The 19537-nt window shown below is 39.2% G+C and overlaps 1 protein-coding gene across 1 annotated transcript in view; it reads right to left on the bottom strand.

Annotated features, from left to right (window-relative positions):
• ADAMTS18 (ADAM metallopeptidase with thrombospondin type 1 motif, 18) overlaps window positions 1-19537 on the bottom strand; it is a 160801-nt gene that overhangs the window by 120750 nt on the left and 20514 nt on the right. The window contains 4 exon segments of the mRNA XM_011946030.1: window positions 3935-3986; window positions 9120-9224; window positions 13053-13186; window positions 17936-18004. Coding sequence (XP_011801420.1) covers window positions 3935-3986; window positions 9120-9224; window positions 13053-13186; window positions 17936-18004 — 360 coding nt within the window.

The raw sequence follows: 19537 nt of genomic DNA, 5'->3' as shown, positions 1-19537 counted from the left end.
ATATGATATTATTACTACCACTGCTACTCCAAGTTTCAATGATAGTCATGATATTTTCTAATGTTTTTGAAGCATTTGCCACTGTGAGTCAGGCAGGGTACCCAGCTACTCAATATCATTTAGTATTCCTAACAGCACCCTAGGGTAGGGACAATACCATTAATATTTTGTAGATGACAAAATCGACACTCAAAAGAAGTTTAGCAACATGTCAAGGCCACCCAACACGTTTGCCAAAGCCAGAATTTTCACTAGCCATTGACAACCAAGCTCTGTTACTAAATCATAACCTATAACTGCCTATCATACTCCACCCAAGTTTTACCTAGAATCAAAGAATTTTTAATCTCTAGACATTTCAGTTGGGTAAATAAAGCTATTGCCACTTGACAGCAAGGGAAGCCAAAAGGTTAATCAACTTACTGTGTTTGCCATAAAGGGAAATTTGAAATATCAGCAGAAAGAAATTTATCAATATGGCTTCAAACCGCTGTAAATTTAAAACAGATCACAGCCTTTCTACAAAAAATATGACTACACTTCAGCATAAAGTCATTTAAAAATAACTATTTCCAGACACCATATGGGTTATGAACCAGTTTCACATGAGTAGTGTAATTTTTGAAGGAAGTTGTTATTAGAAACACAAGGCTGAAAAATCATTTTAGACCAAAACTACAGGAAATATTTGAAGGTAGATATCTTAATCGAAAAACAAATGTTGAAGGTAAGATAGCTAGTCAAGAGAAAACCTGCAGAGAGGAAGTTCAAAATTCCAGCAGATAGGGGAAATCAAAATTCCAAGAAGGCATGTAAGATACGGAGACTGTTTTGTAAAACACAGAGACCAGGTGAATTCCAAAAACATTGCTGTTGTCAGAGAGTCGAACATTAAAGGCCATTCCAGCTTTGTTCACTAAACAAGTGCCAGTCTTCATTGCTTTTTTTTTTTTTTTTTTAATTTCTTGAGACACAGTCTCATTCTGTCTCCCAGGCTGGAGTGCAGTGGTGTGCTCTTGGCTCACTGCAACCTCTGTCCCCTGGATTCAAGCGATTCTCTTGCCTCAGCCTCCTGAGTTGCTGGGATTAAAGGCACTCAGCACCATGCCTGGCTAATTTTTTGTATTTTTAGTAGAGATAGGGTTTCACCATGTTGGCCAGGCTGGTCTCATACTCCTGACCTCAGGTGATCCACCCACCTTGGCCTCCCAAAGTGCTGGAATTTTAGGCGTGAGCAACCATGGCCGGCCTGCATGATTTTTAGGAGACCCATACTGTCCCAAATCTAACACAATTATTTCTACATGTAGAGTAACGAAAAAAATATCTTCAGAATCTAAGTTAGACATGGGAAAGAAGAAAACTCAACTGTGTAGAAAGGAGAAACTTTGTGTATGTATTCCTACATAAGTGAAATACACTGTATACAAAAGAAGGGCAGAGTCCTCATTTTTCCAATTTTCCCAAGTACAAATATAAAAGAATGTTAGACTTCCCGCAGGCCATGGCCATAGTGTTAAAATACTATAATTGATACAACTTTTCCACTGCAAACATTTTCATTTTCATTATCATTCAGCAGACGTTATATTCAAAGAAAGAAAGAACTCCATTCTAAAGGGAATGCTCTTCTTTTTGACAAGTTTAATGGGTTCTTCTTAACTAGATAGATATGTAGGTCTCACAGAATTTGGAGTCATTAACACAGTGATGTTAATCTATTCCAAGAACTGAGTACAACTGCCCACTATACAGAGCATGAGAAGGAAATAGGATTTATACAAAAAAGAGAGAAAATGTTGATATTTGGGGTGATTGCAAACGGGTAACAAACATGTGCTTTGTTTTGCAAAATGCAGAGCTTACAAAAAATGTTGAGTAAGTTGCCCACATTAAACATCGGAAGATTTCACATCATATCCAGATGTTGGCTTGTCTGGAAAACTCAAAGCAGGCAACACTTGGACCTTGATCCGGAGAAACTGAAGACAGTAAGCACCTTCCCTACTGAGATGTAGCCGCCTGTCTCTGTCTGCCTCACGGTCCTCTGTGTTGTCCTATGTACAGCAAAATGGCTTTACCTACTTGTATATCCCCCCTGACCTTAGGATTTGAGTTTGGGACACCCAACATAAAGGATGATAAGGGTAAGAAATCAGGAAGAAGTAGTCTAAAGAAGAGCAAGGGCCGGGCATAGTGGCTTACACCTATAATCCCAGCACTTTGGGAGACCGAGGCAGGCGGATCACCTGAGGTTAGGAGTTCAAGACCAACCTGGCCAATATGGTGAAATATTGTCTGTACTAAAAACACAAAAATTAGCCAGGTGTGGTGACACATGCCTGTAATCCCAGCTGCTTGGGAGCCTGAGGCAGAAGAATCGCTTGAACCTGGGAGGCAGAGGTTGCAGTGAGTCAAGATCATGTCACTGCACTTCAGCCTAGCAACAGAGCAACACTCTGTCTCAAAAAAACAAAACTAAACTTAAAAAAAAAAAAAAAAAGAGAGAGAGAGAGAAAAGAGCAGAAACCCCAGGGGGTGGTATAACAATCACACATGACAAAGAAACGGAGGGCTTCCAGAAGGCAGTGATCAAAGTTGCCAGACACTTCAGAGAAGTCAGATAACCTAAAGCCTGAGAGCAACCCACCAGCTTAGCACAAAGGAAGCTGTGATAACTTTGGTAACAAACATTTTAAGGCACTGATCTAGATCATGGTTTCTCAATCTCTGCACTGTTGACAGTTTGGGTCAGGTGAGTCTTTGTTGTTTGGGGGTGGGAACTGTCAGTGCATTCATTATAGGAAATTTAGCAGCATCCCTGGCCTCTACCCACTTGACAGTAGTACCTGCCCCAAAACGTGATAACCTAAAATAACTCTAGCCATTGCTGAATACCCCCTGGGGTACAAAATTCCCCATGGTTGAGAGCTACTGTTATAGGTAGAAAAAAGATGAAAATGTGTTAATAAGCATAAGTTTAAGACCTAAAGAGAGAGAAGATTGAAAATATGTACCTAGACATTTGGGTGGGATGAGAAAAACGGTCACAGGGTAGCTGCTGCAGGGAGATGTTGAATATACAAAAAATAATTTACTTATAATATGGAGAAATACAGCTGACATGAACCTGTACAGTGACCATCAGCATCCTGACCTGACTGGCATCTTTTCTTGCGGGCCAGGAGCAACACTTCTTTGTGGGAAATGCCTGCCACCCTTCCCTTCCATGTGATTCAGGTAGCAGCTAGACCCACCACCAGCTTTGGGGGCTGCCACTTTACTCAGGTTTAGAGATGAGGCTATCTCAATCCCAGCCAAGGCACCAGCGCTGTGCACATTGCTGTCTTTGGTCTGAAACTGTTAACTGATAGGCAGTAAGGCTAGGTACCACTTCAGGCAGTGGGGGATGCTGAGGATGAAGCAGCGAAGAAGGAAAGTAGGCCCTAAAGATGGAGACACACCAAGTCCTTCTGACATCACTTAGCACCTGAATCCCCCAGAGTTAGAACCAGATACTTCTTTTTCACTTAAATTCAGGTGAATGAAGCATTTATCTCTTGAAAGACTCAGAGAAGCTAGAGGAGTTCTGACTGAAGTTTTTATGTTGTTGTCCCCCTACCCTAAAAGAAGATAAAACTTAGTGATGTCTGCTGTTTCTTTTCAGTCAGAGACCCTACTACTACTTGCTGGTATTAGGGTTCTAGAAAGTTGCTTAATCACACCGACCTTTTGTTGTTTCAATCAAGAAATGGAGGAGAAAACACTATATACTTCATAGAGTTGTCTGGGGCTACAAGTAATATAATGCTGCCAAGCACAAAGTAGAACAATGCTTGGGTTACGCTAAGCACTCAAAACATGTCAATAGCTACTGTTCAGGATGCAACCATGACTTGATTACCATTACTGCTGCTGCTATTACCACTCCTACCAATAATGATGATATTCACAACTATAACTGTAATGTCCCTAAGTAATAGTCTCTAATATAAATTAATTACAGATAGCTCTGTCTGTGCAATCTGGAATCCTACACAAGTCTATCTTTAGGAAGAGAGTGGCTTATATGAACATCTTGCCAGGTATGGCTCTCTTTAAAATAAGCAAAAATACTTTCTAGGATCAATAACTCTATGGTGGCACTGGTTAGAGTAAATCAATGCCCCATAGCCAGATATCTAAAATAAGCTAATACAATTTAAAATGAAATCTCTGACCCTGCATAGTTGAACATCTACCCCCCGATTTGGGGTCTCACAGAAGACCTCCATGGTCTTACACCCATTCCCTATAGGCTCCTCTCGTCTCAGCCCCAGCTCAGTAGATAGTTCAGGGTAAGCTCAGCCTTGCCTCCAGCAGATCACATCCCACCTACAGCCAGCACTGTATATCTTTGCACCTGTTCCCCATGGTTTTCTTCTATCCCACAGTCCACTTAGCCTCCAGCCATCCTTTGGGGATGGAGTGAGCTAAGACTCCTGGGACAACCCCTGACTAATGGAAGGTAGAACCCAGTGAAGATCCTATTTCAGGGGGAATTCTCTGTGGTTCTTAAGAGATTCTGGCAGAATTTAACTCACAGTGTGCCCTCAGAAGAATCCTCTAGAAAGCACTTTCATACTGTTGCTTTTCCTTCCTTATCTCATTCTATCTGTCTGCTCACTTCGCTTCCTGGGATCACCTCCCAAATAAACTACCTGCACCCAAATTGTTATCTCAGGCTCTTGCTTTGAAAGAAACCAAATTGCCAGGCACAGTGGCTCATGCCTATAATTCTACCACTTTGGGAGGCTCAGGTGGGTGAATCACCTGAGGTCAGGAGTTCGAGACCAGTCTGGCCAACATGGAGAAACCTCGTCTCTACTAAAAATACAAAATTAGCCAGGTGTGGTGGCAGATGCCTATAATCCCAGCTACTCAGGAGGCTGAGACAGGAGAATCGCTTGAACCCAGGGGCAGCGGTTGCAGTGAGATGAGGTCACGCCACTTCACTCCAGCCTGGGCAAAACAGCTAAACTCCATCTCAAAACAACAGAAACAACGATAAAAGAAAGAAAGAAACCAAATTGTAACATAAATTAAGCCATAACAAACCAAGATAGTAGCAAATATATTTACTGTGTGCTGGACGCCATTTTCAGACTATTACTGAAATTAATTCATCATTCCTTTGAGGTGGATGATATTACTGATTCCATTTTAGAGATGTAGAAAGGGAGGCACAGAACATTTAAATAATTTGTCCAAATTTCACAGCCACCAAATGGTGAAGCCAGGTCTGGAATTCTGGCTGCAGAGCCTCAGTCACAGTACTATGCTCTCCATGTCTACACTAGAATTGACAAGTTCTCTGTGATGATGAACTTTATGTATCAAACTCACTGGGCTAAGGGATTCTTCGATAGCTGGTGAATGTTATTTCTGGGTGTGTCTATGAGGGCATTTAAGGAAGAGAAGGCATGGGAGTCCGTAGACTAAAGAGAATTTCACTGACACGGAGAGGCATCATCTAATTTGTTGAGGGTCTAGTCTAGATAGAACAAAAATGAAGAGGAAGGATGAAGTTTCTTTCTCTCTCTCTCTCTCTTCTTCTGCCCTAGGACATCAGCGCTCCAGGTTCTTGGACTTGTGTTGTTTGGGATTTACATCAGCAGCCTCCACATTCTCAGGCTGTCAGCCTTGGAGTGAGAGTTACACCTTTGGCTCCCTTGGATTTCAGGTATTCAGACCCAGGTCAAATCACATCTCCATCTTTTCTGGTTCTCTAGCTTGCAGACAGCATATTGTGGGAATTTTCAGCCTCCATAATGGCACGAACCAATCCCAATAATAAATTCCCTAGCTATCTAGCTACCTACTTACCTACCTACCTAACTGTATGTCCTATTGGTTCTGTGTTTCTACAGAACGCTAATACACTCTGTCTCCTTCTAGAACAGTTGCAAACACACAGGATTACAAAGAACTTTAGTTATATAATGAGATACTCAATTTCCTAAGTTTCCTACTGCAACACAAAATATGACCCATCACTTGCTTCCTGCCCAATGAAAGGAATATTCCACTGGCAGATGTCCAGTCCCTCCACCTCTGAGCACTCCTGTCCTCTTCCGGAAGCAGGCCCAGGGGCCAGCAAGGCCTATTATCCCGATAGTCCTGGAGCACCTTCTAGGTGTGTTAGGTCCTAACATAGAGGGGGCTTTTCCAGGCTCCTGCAAATCCCTGGGTGTGGCCTGGAGCATTTGAGGTGGAGAAGGAAAGAACTGAACCTACTTGTGAGCGGTGGCATCACTCACAGGGATTTAAACTCTGAGAGCAAATTTAAGTCCCAGATTTAGACAGAACGTAAATAACTTTTAAAAATAACTTTAAGTCGAAGATTTGTTTATGTGCCTTCCTTTCCTTCATTTGATCAACCTGAATAATTAAACACTAACAATAGAAAATACATTTTCACAAAACAAAATGAAGGCTGGATGAGCACTGTTGGCCTCCAAAAAGCAAAGTTTTGAGTTCCAGTTCTCAACTTTACAAAATTATTCTAACTCTCTGCCTTTTTAAAAGGTACCTGGCTCAAGACCAAGAACTCCAGCCACGGTTGAATGCCCTGAATTTTTTACCTTTGTGTCCAGCTTCCTCATGGGAAATGCCCTAAATGTCACTGAAACACAACCTCTCTCAAATACACATCGAGCAATTGCTGGGCAGCAATCACATGGTGATACATTATTAATAATTATCCTTTTCATCATTATCATAAATTACAACAGTAGCCGCTGTGTTAACTGCTTATTATGTGCAAAGTACTGTTCTGTTTAAACCTTCGTACATGTGTTAATGCAATTTCATACTCACTATAACAAGGTGACAGGTAACAATGCCAACTTTGTAGTTAAGGCAACTGACGCACAAAGAGGTCAAATGACTTACCCAAGGTCATATAGATAAGTGGGAAAGATAAGAATTTATTATTAAGAGAGTGTTGGTACCATTAAGAGATGGAGTCATAAATGTGAGTCCAGAGAGAATTTTTTTTATCCTTAGGCTGTTAATAATAAACCAGCACTTACTGAGCATCCTTTAAGTCACCTCATTGAATCCACATAATGAAATTTGGAGGTTGGCAGTGTAAAGAGTCAAGCAACTTTCTCAATGTCACAACAATTTTATGAAGTGGCAGAGTGGTTATCTATCCTCAGAGCTTGTGCTTCTAACTCACTACACATCCCACTGTCATACGACATGAAAAAATAGAAAATGAGAGAATGGGAGGAGAGAAGGTTTAGGGACCAATGTAGTTAAAAGTCAATAGTAATAGTTCCCTGCCCTCTGAATATCTCTGTCCCTCTGCCTGGAATACAGCCTACTGATGCCTCAGTCATGTCCTCGGAACAACACCTAAATGATCTTCATGTCTCAGTCAGTTTACTATCTGTTTAGGTGAGACTGAGTCATTCATTCATTCAAAATAGATTATGCTGAATATTCATATACATCAGAGATGCTGGGAAAAATCAGACACAGCCCTCTTCATAGCATTTACAGTCTAGTGAGAGACAAATAACCAAGGAATCACACAATTTCAAATAAGTAACTTGAAAGGAAGGGACATGACGCCATGAAAGTATAAAACAAAGGGACTTGAGTGAATCTAGTTGGAGAAGAGGGTTGGCTGGGAAGGAAGGTGTTCCTAAGATTGTGACCTTGGAGCAGAGATCTGAATGGCAATCGGCGTTTTACACTGGAAGCAACCCTTTCCCCCTCCCTCACTCCCCCCTCACTTCCTCCCTCCCCCCCTACTTCCTCCCTCCCCCTCTTCCTCCCTTCCTCACTTCCTCCCTCCCTCTCTCCCTTCCTCCCTTCCTCCACTTTCTGCAGAGTACAATCTGAAAATTCTTCAGATGGTAATTCCTGTGAATCAAAAAGCTTTGCCCTTTAAAGACAACTGTGTCTCCTGGCAGGAGGAAGAGAAGGAGGTAGACGAGCAAAACAAATGTGAATGAATAAATCAAGAGCTTGAAGTGACTTCTGTATTTCTGCTAAAACAATCATCAAACTCCACAAGTCAATAGATGCCTATGACCAAAGGGAAGGTGGTCCTTCTCAGGGCAACAAGAAAATAGATTTGCAGGATAACTTTTCAGGGCCACAAAAAATTCGATTTAGAGGGGAAACAGATTTTAAGTGCAAACCTCAATTCCACTGTACTATATAATCATACAGACCCAGGATTTCTCTATAAGTTCTTCTCTATAAGTCTGTAGAACCAATGGCCATAATAAAATTATAAGAAAGAAGAAAGGAAATCATAGAAAATTTACTATAAACTCTGTGGGGCGAAATGTCATCTAAGAATCAACACTGGAAATAAGAGCAAATATAATTTGACTCTCAAATACATAATAGATGGAGTAGTTAACAGTGCTGGAGTGTTTTGTTTGCTCTGTTTGTGTAATGAAAGGATATAACTTCCCTAAGCCCAATCCACGTCATTCTGTCCATCTTGTTTTCTAACATATTTCTCACACAGTCCACTCTGTGATCCTTTGCATCTAAGGTGACTGATTCTATGCTAGGCTCTGAAGCTGCAAAGATGAGAACCACTCTCCATCCTCAAGAAGCTCCTTATCTAGTAGGAAGATGGCCAAGTAAACTGGCAACTACAGTGCAGCATGATGACAAAGATAAGCCCCAAGAACTCAAAGCACGAATCCTTAACACAGTCTGGGAGTATCAGAGAAGAATTTTTGCTGAAAAGGATGTTTGAACAGTGTCTTAATGAACAAGGCCAGAGTCCCCAGGGGGGAGAAAATGTTTTTAGCACTGCTGTTAATTACCTTAGCCACTGGTGAGGAAAAAATTCAGAGTGACTTTGGGCAGATCAGCTCTGACTGAAGGTGACATTAAAATCCAGACAAAGGGAACATTTGTCTTGAAGCAGCACTTGGCCACCCCTGTGCTTGGACTGGGAGAGAAAATCTGGACTCCTCTGGGGCATGCTGACAGCTAAGTGGATCCAAATTCATGTCCAGACAAGCAGCTCATGGTCAACTGCATTCAAAATTTTTCAATCCTGAATGAAAATCAAATCGAAACAGCGGGATCTGTTGCAATACCTCGAGCACCTTTCCATCCCACTTGGGAGAACAGCTTGCAATGTCCAATCCTGAGTCCAGTGCAGCTCTCATTTTGATCATCAATGGGACAGATTTATTGTAATGCTTTGAATGAGCAGATGGCCTATAGTCAAGTTTCAGCTCAATTTGATGCTGAAGAAATACACCTCAGGAAACGATCCCTTCCTGTGTGTTCTTAAGTTCAACTTTCCCAAAGTGAGAAAGCAGTGTTAAGCCTACAAAAGTTATTCCTCTGCCTTAATAGATGGGAGATCTTAAGTGATTAACCTCTTATATTGCCTGCCAGGGCTTTCCTAACAAAATACCATACACCATGTGGCTTATACCACAGAAATTTATTTTCTTACAGTTCTGGAGGCTAAAAAGTCTAATATCAAAGTTCTGGTCACTTTGGTTCCTGATGAGGGCTGACTTCCTAGATTACAGATGGCCACGTTTTCACTGTGTCCTCACATGGTGGAGAGGGAGATCTCTGTATCTCTGCCTCTTCTTATAAGGACACTAGTCCTATCAGATTAGAGCGCCTTCTTTATGACCTCATTTAACCTTTACTACCCTCTCACAGATCCTACTTCCAAATACATCAGGGATTAAAGTTGAAAAAGTGATGATCTAATAATCTATGTAAGAAAATGAAAGAGATATTAAACTCAAAGAAAGCAGTAGAAAAAAATCTACATTTTTTAATTCACTTTATGAAAATAGTCTAACTTTGATACCCAAACCTGACAAGGGTGTAACAGTGAAATTATAGACCAAATTTTCTCACAAACATACAGATGTGAAATCTTAAAAAATTTACAAATGAAATCTAGCAATGACTAAAAGTGATACATCATAACCAAGTAAGTTTTATACCAGAAAGCCAAGGCTGGCTTAACATTTGGAAAACCAACCCATTTCCTGAGGAAAAAAAAGAGAAAAATCATATGGTCAAAATAGATGCTGAAAATATAATGTATAGATATAAATTATTAGAGAATTATAAATAAAAGGTGTTATCATCAATCTGATAGAAGGTATCTCCAAAGAAACCCACAGTTATCATGCATAACAGTGAAATAAAACCTTGCCCTCCAAGATCACGATTGAAACAAAGATGCTTGCTTTGATCACTTGTAATTATCACCACACTTGAGGTCCTTGACACTACAATAAGCAATAAATAAATAAACAAATAAATCCATGAAAATTGGGGGAAGGGGAAAACAGTCATTATTCATCGGAAACATGACTGTATGTTTAAAAAACTGAAAGGAGTTTATAACATTACCAGGTATATACCCAAAGGAAAATAAATCATTCTACCAAAAAGACACATGCGCTCATATGTTCATCACAGCACTATTCACAATAGCAAAGAGGCAGAATAAACATAACAGCCCATCAATAGTGAACTGGACAGATAAAATGTGGTAACTGTATACACAGCCATAAAAAAAGAATATCATGATTTTTTGTTTTTGTTTTTTGCAGCAACATGAATGCAACTGGACACCATTATCCTAAGCAAATTAACACAGAAACAGAAAACCAAATACTACATGTTTTCACAGGGGGAGCTAAACATTGGGTACACATGGATATAAAGTAGGAAAATTAGACACTGGGGATTACTAGAAGGGAGAGGGAAGGAAAGGAGAAAGGGCTGAAAAACTACCTATTGGGTACACTGCTCACTACCTGGGTGACAGGATTATTCACACCCCAGACCTCAACATCACGCAAAACACTCATGTAACAAACCTGCACATTTATACCTCCTGAATCTAAATAAAAATTGAAGAAAAAAGAATTTATAAGTAAACTTCTACAATTGATAAGTGAGAGAGTTCTTAATAAGAATCTATATACAAAAATCAACTTTATTTCTGTATCTCTGTAGCAGAAAATTAGAAAATAAATACAATTATTCCATTTTTAAATAGCATAAAAATATCAAACAGGCAAGAATAACAATCTAAAAATGAGCAAGATCTCTATAATGAAAACTACAAAACATCACTGAAAAGAATTTAAGACTTAACCAAATTAGATATACCATGTTTATAGACTGAAAAACAATAACATAAATATTAGCCTGTAAATTCAATGCAGTCCAAATAAATATCCCAGCAGAATTTTGGTAGAAATTGGCAAACTAATGCTAAAAAGCAAAGAACACAATATAGTCAGGACAATCCAAAAGTACAAAGATGAGGGACTTATACTCCTAAATACAAGTAAGACATGTTACAAACCTACCATAATTAATAAGGTGTGGTATTAGAATAAAGACTTTTTTAAAAAGTGAAATAAAATACAGAACTCAGAAACAAACCAACACATACACAATCACCTATGACAAGTATCGGATAGCAATGTAGTGTGCTTGTAGTGTCTTTCTGATAAAATGCTATATCACCTGAATATCCAATTGGGAGAAAATGGTATCTAGACCTGCATTTCCTATCATTCAAAAACTTAATTCCAAGCAGATTATAAACTAAATGTAAAGGCAAATAAATATAACTTATAGAATTTTGCACTGGAAAGTATTTTCATGATCTTGGATGTAAGAAAGTGTTTTAATACAGGAAGCCAGAGACTGACGCATTGCGAGAAATTAAAATTTACAAAGTGATTCATATTTAAAAAGCCATTAAAAGGATAAAAAGGCATACTGGGATGTACAGGAAAATACACTTATCCAAAGAGATGCCATATCCAGAAAAATCTAATAGAAAAATGGCAAAAAAAACTTAGGGAGATATGTAACAAATATCTAAATGTCCAGTAAATGTGAAAAATTTGCTCAACTTCTTTAGTCATCAGAGAGACACAGATTCACAATATGATATCCTAAGCATACTCTAGATTAAAATTTAAAAACACAAAAATACCAAGTACTCGCAAACATGAGAAACATGTGGAACTTATATGGACAGTTTGTGGGAATGTAAATTGGTATAACGACTTCGGAAAACTGGTATTTTCTACCAAAGCTGAATGTGCACATGCTAGATGACCCCAAAATTCCATTTCTAGATAAATATAGCCAACAGAAAGGAGTACATCTGAACCATAAGACCTGCAAAAAGAATAGTCACAACAGCATTATTTGTAATATCCCCAAACCAGAAACAACCCAAATGTCTGTCAACAAAAAACAGATAAATGGTAGCTTATTCATGAGGTGAGATACTGTGAAGAAATGCAAATAAACTACAGCTACATGTAACAACATGGATGGATATTATGAACATACTGTTGAGCAAAAGAAACTTGTCAAATTAGAGCACTCTATTGATTGCATTTATACCAAGTTCAAAAAAAGGTAAAACCATCCTTCTGTGACAGAAGTCATGGTAGCAATTATGTTTGTGGAGTGAGACAATTTGGAACTGAGAGAAGGTATGAGTGAAGGCCTTTGCAATGATGGTGACATGATATATTTTCATCTGGTTGGTGGTTAGAGGAGTGTGGCCACTTTCTGAAAGTCAGTTGAGCTGTATACAATAGTTCCTCCTTAACCACGTTTCACTTTCCATGGTTTCAGTTACTCAAAATCAACCACACTCTTAAAATAGATGAGTAATTATAAGATACATTGAGAGAAAGACTATAGTCACATAACTTTTCATACAGTGTATGTTACACTTGTTCTATTTTATTATTATTGATAATCTCTTACTGTGCCTAATTTATAAGTTAAACTTTATCATAGATAAACTTTATCATAGATAGGTGTATATATAGACACACATATATTGAAGAAAAAATAGTTTAATATTGGGTGCAGTACCATCTGGAGTTTCAGGCATCCATTGGAGGTACTGGAATGTATCCTCCAAGGATAATGGGAGAGCTGTGTACTCATTATTTGTGTACCTTTCTAGACGTATAGACGTATATGCTATTTCCATTAATTACCTTTAAAACAGAAACTGAAATATTCTTCAAAGGAGAGAAAGCACTATGCAGGATTGCAGAAGCACCTTGTAAACTGAGTGGCCACATTTTAGTCAAAATCTTTAGACTAAAGTTACATTGCCTGAAGCCTTGTCCTACGAAACAGACACCGAACAAAAGAGAGATAAGAAACTGCATTAGTGTCAAAAGTAGCATTTAACTGGGGACTGGCTTATTCCACAGAGAATAACAAAAAACTGTTCTCCTAAGCTGATATGACAGGATAAATAGTATCACAGACATTCTGCTCGCAGTAGCTGACTCAACAGACAAGGCTGACAGATTTACAATGGAGAACTGAATCCTAAGATCAAAAACCATGTGCTCTGTTTAGGGCTTGATGACCTACAGTATACACTGAAACCCTTAAATCAACAGGTTTATGGCATTTATGGTGAACCACTCTGACGGGTCTGCTTCATCAAACAAGCCTTGTCTTGAATCTGAGCTCAGCTAAAAGCTAGGCTATCAAAGGCAAGCATTTACTAACATGGGAGGAAAAATGCTCCATTTCTGTTCAAATGCTTAATGGAAATCTTTCTTGTGCTTTCGGAGTAAAGAAAAAAAAAATGGCACCAATGTAGAGAGATGTTTATAATCTTTAAGACCTATAGTGCTAGAAAAGACTTATTCGGTGATTCCATACCTCCTGCTAATATTACCTTAGTATAATTCTCAGTATTTGTCTGGGTGGGATCAAATCGGCTCACCCGATACTACTTACTTGGGGGACAATTACATATATGACTGTATAGATCTATTAAATTTTGATGCTCTATAATTGTGTCTCTTAAACCATTTTGACTAAAAGCCATGGCTAAGAATTAGCACACACACCCATACACATTTTATAACATGGCTCAGTGCACACACTACAAAGTATCATGAAATACTCACTCTTCCTAGATATTATACAACCAGACGTAGTCTCTTCTATTTTATGTTACTTTATGATATTTTCTTTCTTATTAATGTTGGTCATAAGCAACTGAATTGATTGATTTATGACCCATGAATTGGTTGCAACCCAAAATTTGAAAAAAAATTTCCTACAAAGAATCAAAAATGTTTAAATGTATGACTAGGCCTAACCTCTTTTAAAAAAATTCACTGATTCTCAAAATTTGGTGAGCATGAGGATCCTCTAGCATACTTATTGAAAGTACAGATTCAATAGATCTGGAATGGGGCCTAGGAATCTGAATTTTTCAAGCAATCCAAATAAGGCCTATGGAGGTACATAAAGATGGCAGTTTGAGAAATGCATCCCTAATCCTATCTTCAAGTGAGTAAACTGAAGCCTAGAAAGGGGAAATAATTTGCACAAGAACACAGTATTTGTTAAGAGTCTTGGGACTAAAACCAACTCTTTCAATTCCTCTACCATCTTAGCAGGTAGTCAGAGACCTCCCTTGGTTGTTGTAATCCCTGCTGAGAAACTGATGGTTCAAGAACAATAAAATTGAGCATTAGAAAGGAGACACTAATAACACTGGAAGTCCCTTTTCAGAAATGAACTAGACCCAAACCCAGGACTGAGTACAGGTAGCTGGGAACCCCCTTTAGCACCCAGCCAATATGGCAACAGAAATGCATTTAGTGCAATAAATCATTCTAAAACCCTCCTTTTTATCATCAAACTTCACAGTGTAGCAAAAAATATAATATTCTGGCCTTTCAGATACTCCATGTTTATTCATTCGTTTTGGAAGGTCACAACATCTTTCCATTGGCTCAATTATTCCAATTGAAACCCTCATTTTTGCACAAGTGCCAATGAAGCATGAACAGCCAGTGACTATCTGTTTTAGGTGATGAGTAGAAGAGAGTAGTATGGCAGCAATAATTTATTGTGATGCTCGATGCTTATTGAGTATTTGAGTTCCTGGAGTGTACCATTCCTCCTTATCACAGGGCATTCACACTCACTGCCATCCTGCTGGGGTGCTCTTCCTGATCACAGCCACATGGCTGGCTCCCTGACATATATCCCCCAGTCTCTGTCAATTCATCAGCAAGACCTTTCCTGGCATTCAGTACAAAAGAGCATGCTGGAGTCAGTCTCATGCCAATGCCTTTTTGCAGGACCACTAGGGCCATATTGCTTTCTAGATACTCTCTGGTTGGACCTGCTTGACACTTGAGACACATTTCATGAATCAGTAGATGGACTTGGACTTTAAAAATATTTAATAATATATCATTATATTGGCGTTCATACATTCATGACACTAGCCATCTAGTACAGAAGACAGACATTATTCAAATAAGCACATGACTAAATGTAAAAACACAACTGGAGTGTGTTATGAGGAGGTGCAAAGTCAACTTTACCAATGAATGGTGAAAAGGCCTGTGATGGTTAATTTTATTTGTCAACTTGATGGGCCACAAAGCACCCTTTTTTTTTTTGGAGACAGAGTCTCACATTATCACCTGGGCTGGAGTGCAGTGGCACAATCTTGGCTCACTGCAACCTCTGCCTCTTGGGTTCAAGCGATTCTCCTGCCTCAGCCTCCAGAGTAGCTGGGATTACAGGTGCCCACCACCACGCCCAGCTAATTTTTTGTATTTTTAGTAGAGACGGGGTCTCGCCATGTTGCCCGGGTTGGTCTCCAACTCCTGACCTCGTGATTCACCTGCCTCAGCCTCCCAAAGTGCTGGGATTACAGGCAGGAGCCATCGAGGCCAGCCAGTGCCCAAAGATTTAAGCATCATTCTGGGTGTGTCTGTGAGGGTGTTTCTGTGTGAAACCAACATTTGAATCAGTAGACTGAGTAAAGCAGATGGCCCACCCCAGTGGGTCTCATTCATCCACTGAGTGGGTCTCATTCATCCACTGAAGGCCTAAATAGAACACAAAGGCTGAGTAAGGAAGAATCCCTCTGTCTCTGAGTTGGGATATGGATCTTCTGCTACCTTCTAACTCAGACTGTAGCTCATACCATTGGCTTTCCTGGGTCTCCATCTTCTCAGCGAGTCTTGGGACTTCTCAGTCTTCATAATGCATGAATTAAATAATATTATAATAGTATAGTAAATTTCTTTTTTTGAGAAAGGGTCTCGTTGTAACCCAGGCTAGAGTGCAGTGGCACTATCATAGCTCACTGCAGCCTGCAATTCATGGGCTCAAGCGATCCTCCTGCCTCAGCCTACGAAGTAGCTAGGACCACAGGAGTATGCCACCATGCCCAGCTAATATATTTCTTTTATGTTTTATAGAGATGGAGTGTATTAGTCTGTTTTCATGTTGCTAATACACACCTAAGACAGGGTAATTTATAAAAGAAAGTAAGTTTAAGGGGCTCACAGTTCCACGTGACTGGGGAGGTCTCACAACCATGGAGGAAGATGAAATGCACGTCTTACATGGCAGCAGGCAAGAGAGAATGAGAACCAATCAAAAGGGGGAATCCCTTATGAAACCATCAGATCACATGAGACTTATTCACTACCATGAGAACAGTAATGGGGGAATCTGCCCCCATGATTCAATTATCTCCCACCAGGTTCCCCCCACAACACACGAGAATAATTAGAGCTACAGTTCAAGACGAGATTTGGGTGGGGATACAGCCAAACCATATCACAGGATCTCACTATGTTTCCCAGGCTGGTCTTGAACTCCTGGTTTCAAGCAATGCTCCCACCTCCGTCTTTGAAAGCTCTGTGATGGCAAGCGTGAGCCACCATGCCTGGCCCTTATAATGCATTTCTTTACACACTCACACACACATACATATTTATATGTAAAAAAAAAGAACTTGTTGATTCTGTTTCTATGCAGAATTCTGGCTAATATGCACCCATTCATGCTCATTCTAGCAACAAGAATAGACAGAGAAAGAAGGCACACCTGAAGAGCACCCACTACCATTTCCGTAAACTGAGAATTCTTTCTGTAGAATAAACACCAACAGCTCCTCATTTCACGTGTTCCCGAGAAAACCCTCCCCTACTTTTTGGGCCTACGGAAGCCAGGACTCAGCAAGGGAATAAAACATTAAAAATAAAGACCAGCTCTAACTCTCCAGCTATGAAAGAAACCACCTCTGGAGTAGAGCTTAGAAAAATCTTACTCCTGGGGTGATGTAGCCTGCCTTTCTGTGGAAATTGCCTGCTTCGGTGCTAGCATTGCCACCAGCAAGGAAAATTTGTTCAAATCCATTTGAGTAGAAATACAAGTTAACTAAAATTTCTGATACACTAAATGTGACCTCAAGTCAGATCCAATTTGTTTTCGAATGCCCACTGCTCTGAATTATTTTTGTCACTCAACCCCTCTATAAGGGAGGGAAATTTATAATAGTGGGACACTGGGTTTTAATTTCCGGACCATGGATATTTTTTAAACTATAATTGCTTTGCTTTCTACATATGTTATTTAGTATACTTAAACATGTTATTTAGTATAGCTATTTAGTATAACTAAGAAAGTTATTACAAAAACAAGCTATAAGGCTGACACTTAATAAAGAGGTTTCCATTTGAAAAAAATAGCAAAAGTTAATTAAACTAGCAAGTTTTAACCAAACATAATTAGAAGAAAATCAACATGTACATTCTGAAAATTTTCAGAACATGACCTATTTCACTTATCTTCAAAAGAAACATTTAATTCAGTCTCTTTATTTTATATTCAGTTTTTGCTATCAGAATTGTACAGTTTTCTGTACAATTACTCAGATGACTGGAGTAACGAATGCTGGGCAGGCGAAAGAATTATAGAAATATAATGACATAGAAATTTCTGCATAGAAACTATATGACCCATATAATGGGTGCATATTATCCAGAACTCTGCAGAGAAATAGAACCAAAGTAAGTATATAATGGCCAAGTACCTCCAAACCAAAATACCAACCTGTCCACACCAGAGTATTCAGCTGAAAACTGTACGTTCTCTGAAACTACTGTTTGGAAGACAAACAATTTTAGCAAACCAGTCAACACAAAGGGACTATTCTTCTACCTGTTAGATTTCACTGTATCTGTTAGGGAACTTCAGGGTAGGAGATGGCGATACCTGTACTGCCCAAGACAGTAGCCATTACTGGACACTTGAAATGTGGCTAGCCTGAACTGAAAGTGCAGTAAGTATAAAATGCACACTGGACTCTGAAGACTTATGTGAAAAATAAAAGTATTTCATTAATTTTTGCAGGTGATATTTTGAAATACCAGTTTTAAGGTATTGAACTGAAATATAATAGCAACATAAATTTTCCCTATTTCTTTTTGCTTTATTTTTTCCTATGGCTACCAGAAAATTTAAAATTATATAGGTTGATGTGCATTATAGTTCTACTGTACAGCACTAGCCTGAAGCAAAGAGGTGGTAGAGTTCCACACATCACAAAAAAAGAAATAGGGGATTTCATGGGGGAAAAAACAAACTTCTGCTGTCATTATTTAAAAATAAAAATCTACTGCACACTAAAATTAGATTCATTCAAATAAACATCTTCAAAGACACAAATGAACTGCATATGAAGGTTGAGCAATGTAATCCATCAATCAGAATTCTTGGTTTACAACATTACCCCACATGTCATCATCCAAACAAATCAAAGAATTCAATTAAAAATGGTTATAGAGTGTGAAGTCATCCTGTAAACCAACCATGAAGCCTGTCTCCCTCCAACTGCTCACTGACAGGCACATAATGCGCTCACTTGTATTTTCTACTTTAAAAGCATCTGGAGTTATTGTTGGCAGACACAGAGAGGTGAGTAATAACAAGACAACTGACATAGAAAGTAGTGAATCAACAAGACCAATAATGTATCCAAGATGCACTGTGAGGAAGAAATATTGACAATGCTAGATGCCATAATACTCTGTGCTGTGGGCATTGCACTCAATAAATGTTGATTCATGAAGTGTGTAGGCAAATTGCCCATTGCATCTACCTGTCAGCCAGTATATGCTCAATGTGCTTATTGCACTATGCTTGCCTGTTTCCTCCATGAGACTAGGAGCTCTCTGCAGAAAGTGTCTATAACTCATTCATTTATATCATAGTTTGGACTTTCATTTCAAAATAGAATAAAGTAAAGTTAAACTAGATTAACAGAAAAGGGGAGATGGGTTTATGCATAAAAGACCCACAGTACTTTAATTTCAGGCGTACTTGCATATCACAACTATGACCACTTACTCTCAGGGGGGCAAAATGGTTGCCAGCAACCCTGGGATTATCTTCCATCCTCTTTGTGACCTCGAGGTGTCCCAGAATTTGATTTTCACTTTCACTGATCTTGTTGCATGTTTATTTCTGAGCCAACTACTGTGGATCAAGGATATCTGATGTTCTGACTAGTCAGTACGTAAAACATGTCACCTCCCCACAGTCTGCATGGACTTGAGGAAGAGGTGGGGAGGGTAGATCCTAAAGGAAAGCTTCAATGTTATCAGATGACTGGAGTAATGAGTGCTGGGCAGGT

Source organism: Colobus angolensis, unplaced genomic scaffold, assembly GCF_000951035.1.
Source record: "Colobus angolensis palliatus isolate OR3802 unplaced genomic scaffold, Cang.pa_1.0 Scaffold248, whole genome shotgun sequence".
Lineage (NCBI taxonomy): Eukaryota > Metazoa > Chordata > Mammalia > Primates > Cercopithecidae > Colobus > Colobus angolensis.
Note: the sequence above shows the minus strand (reverse complement) of the source record. Positions and strands in the feature narration are given on the sequence as shown.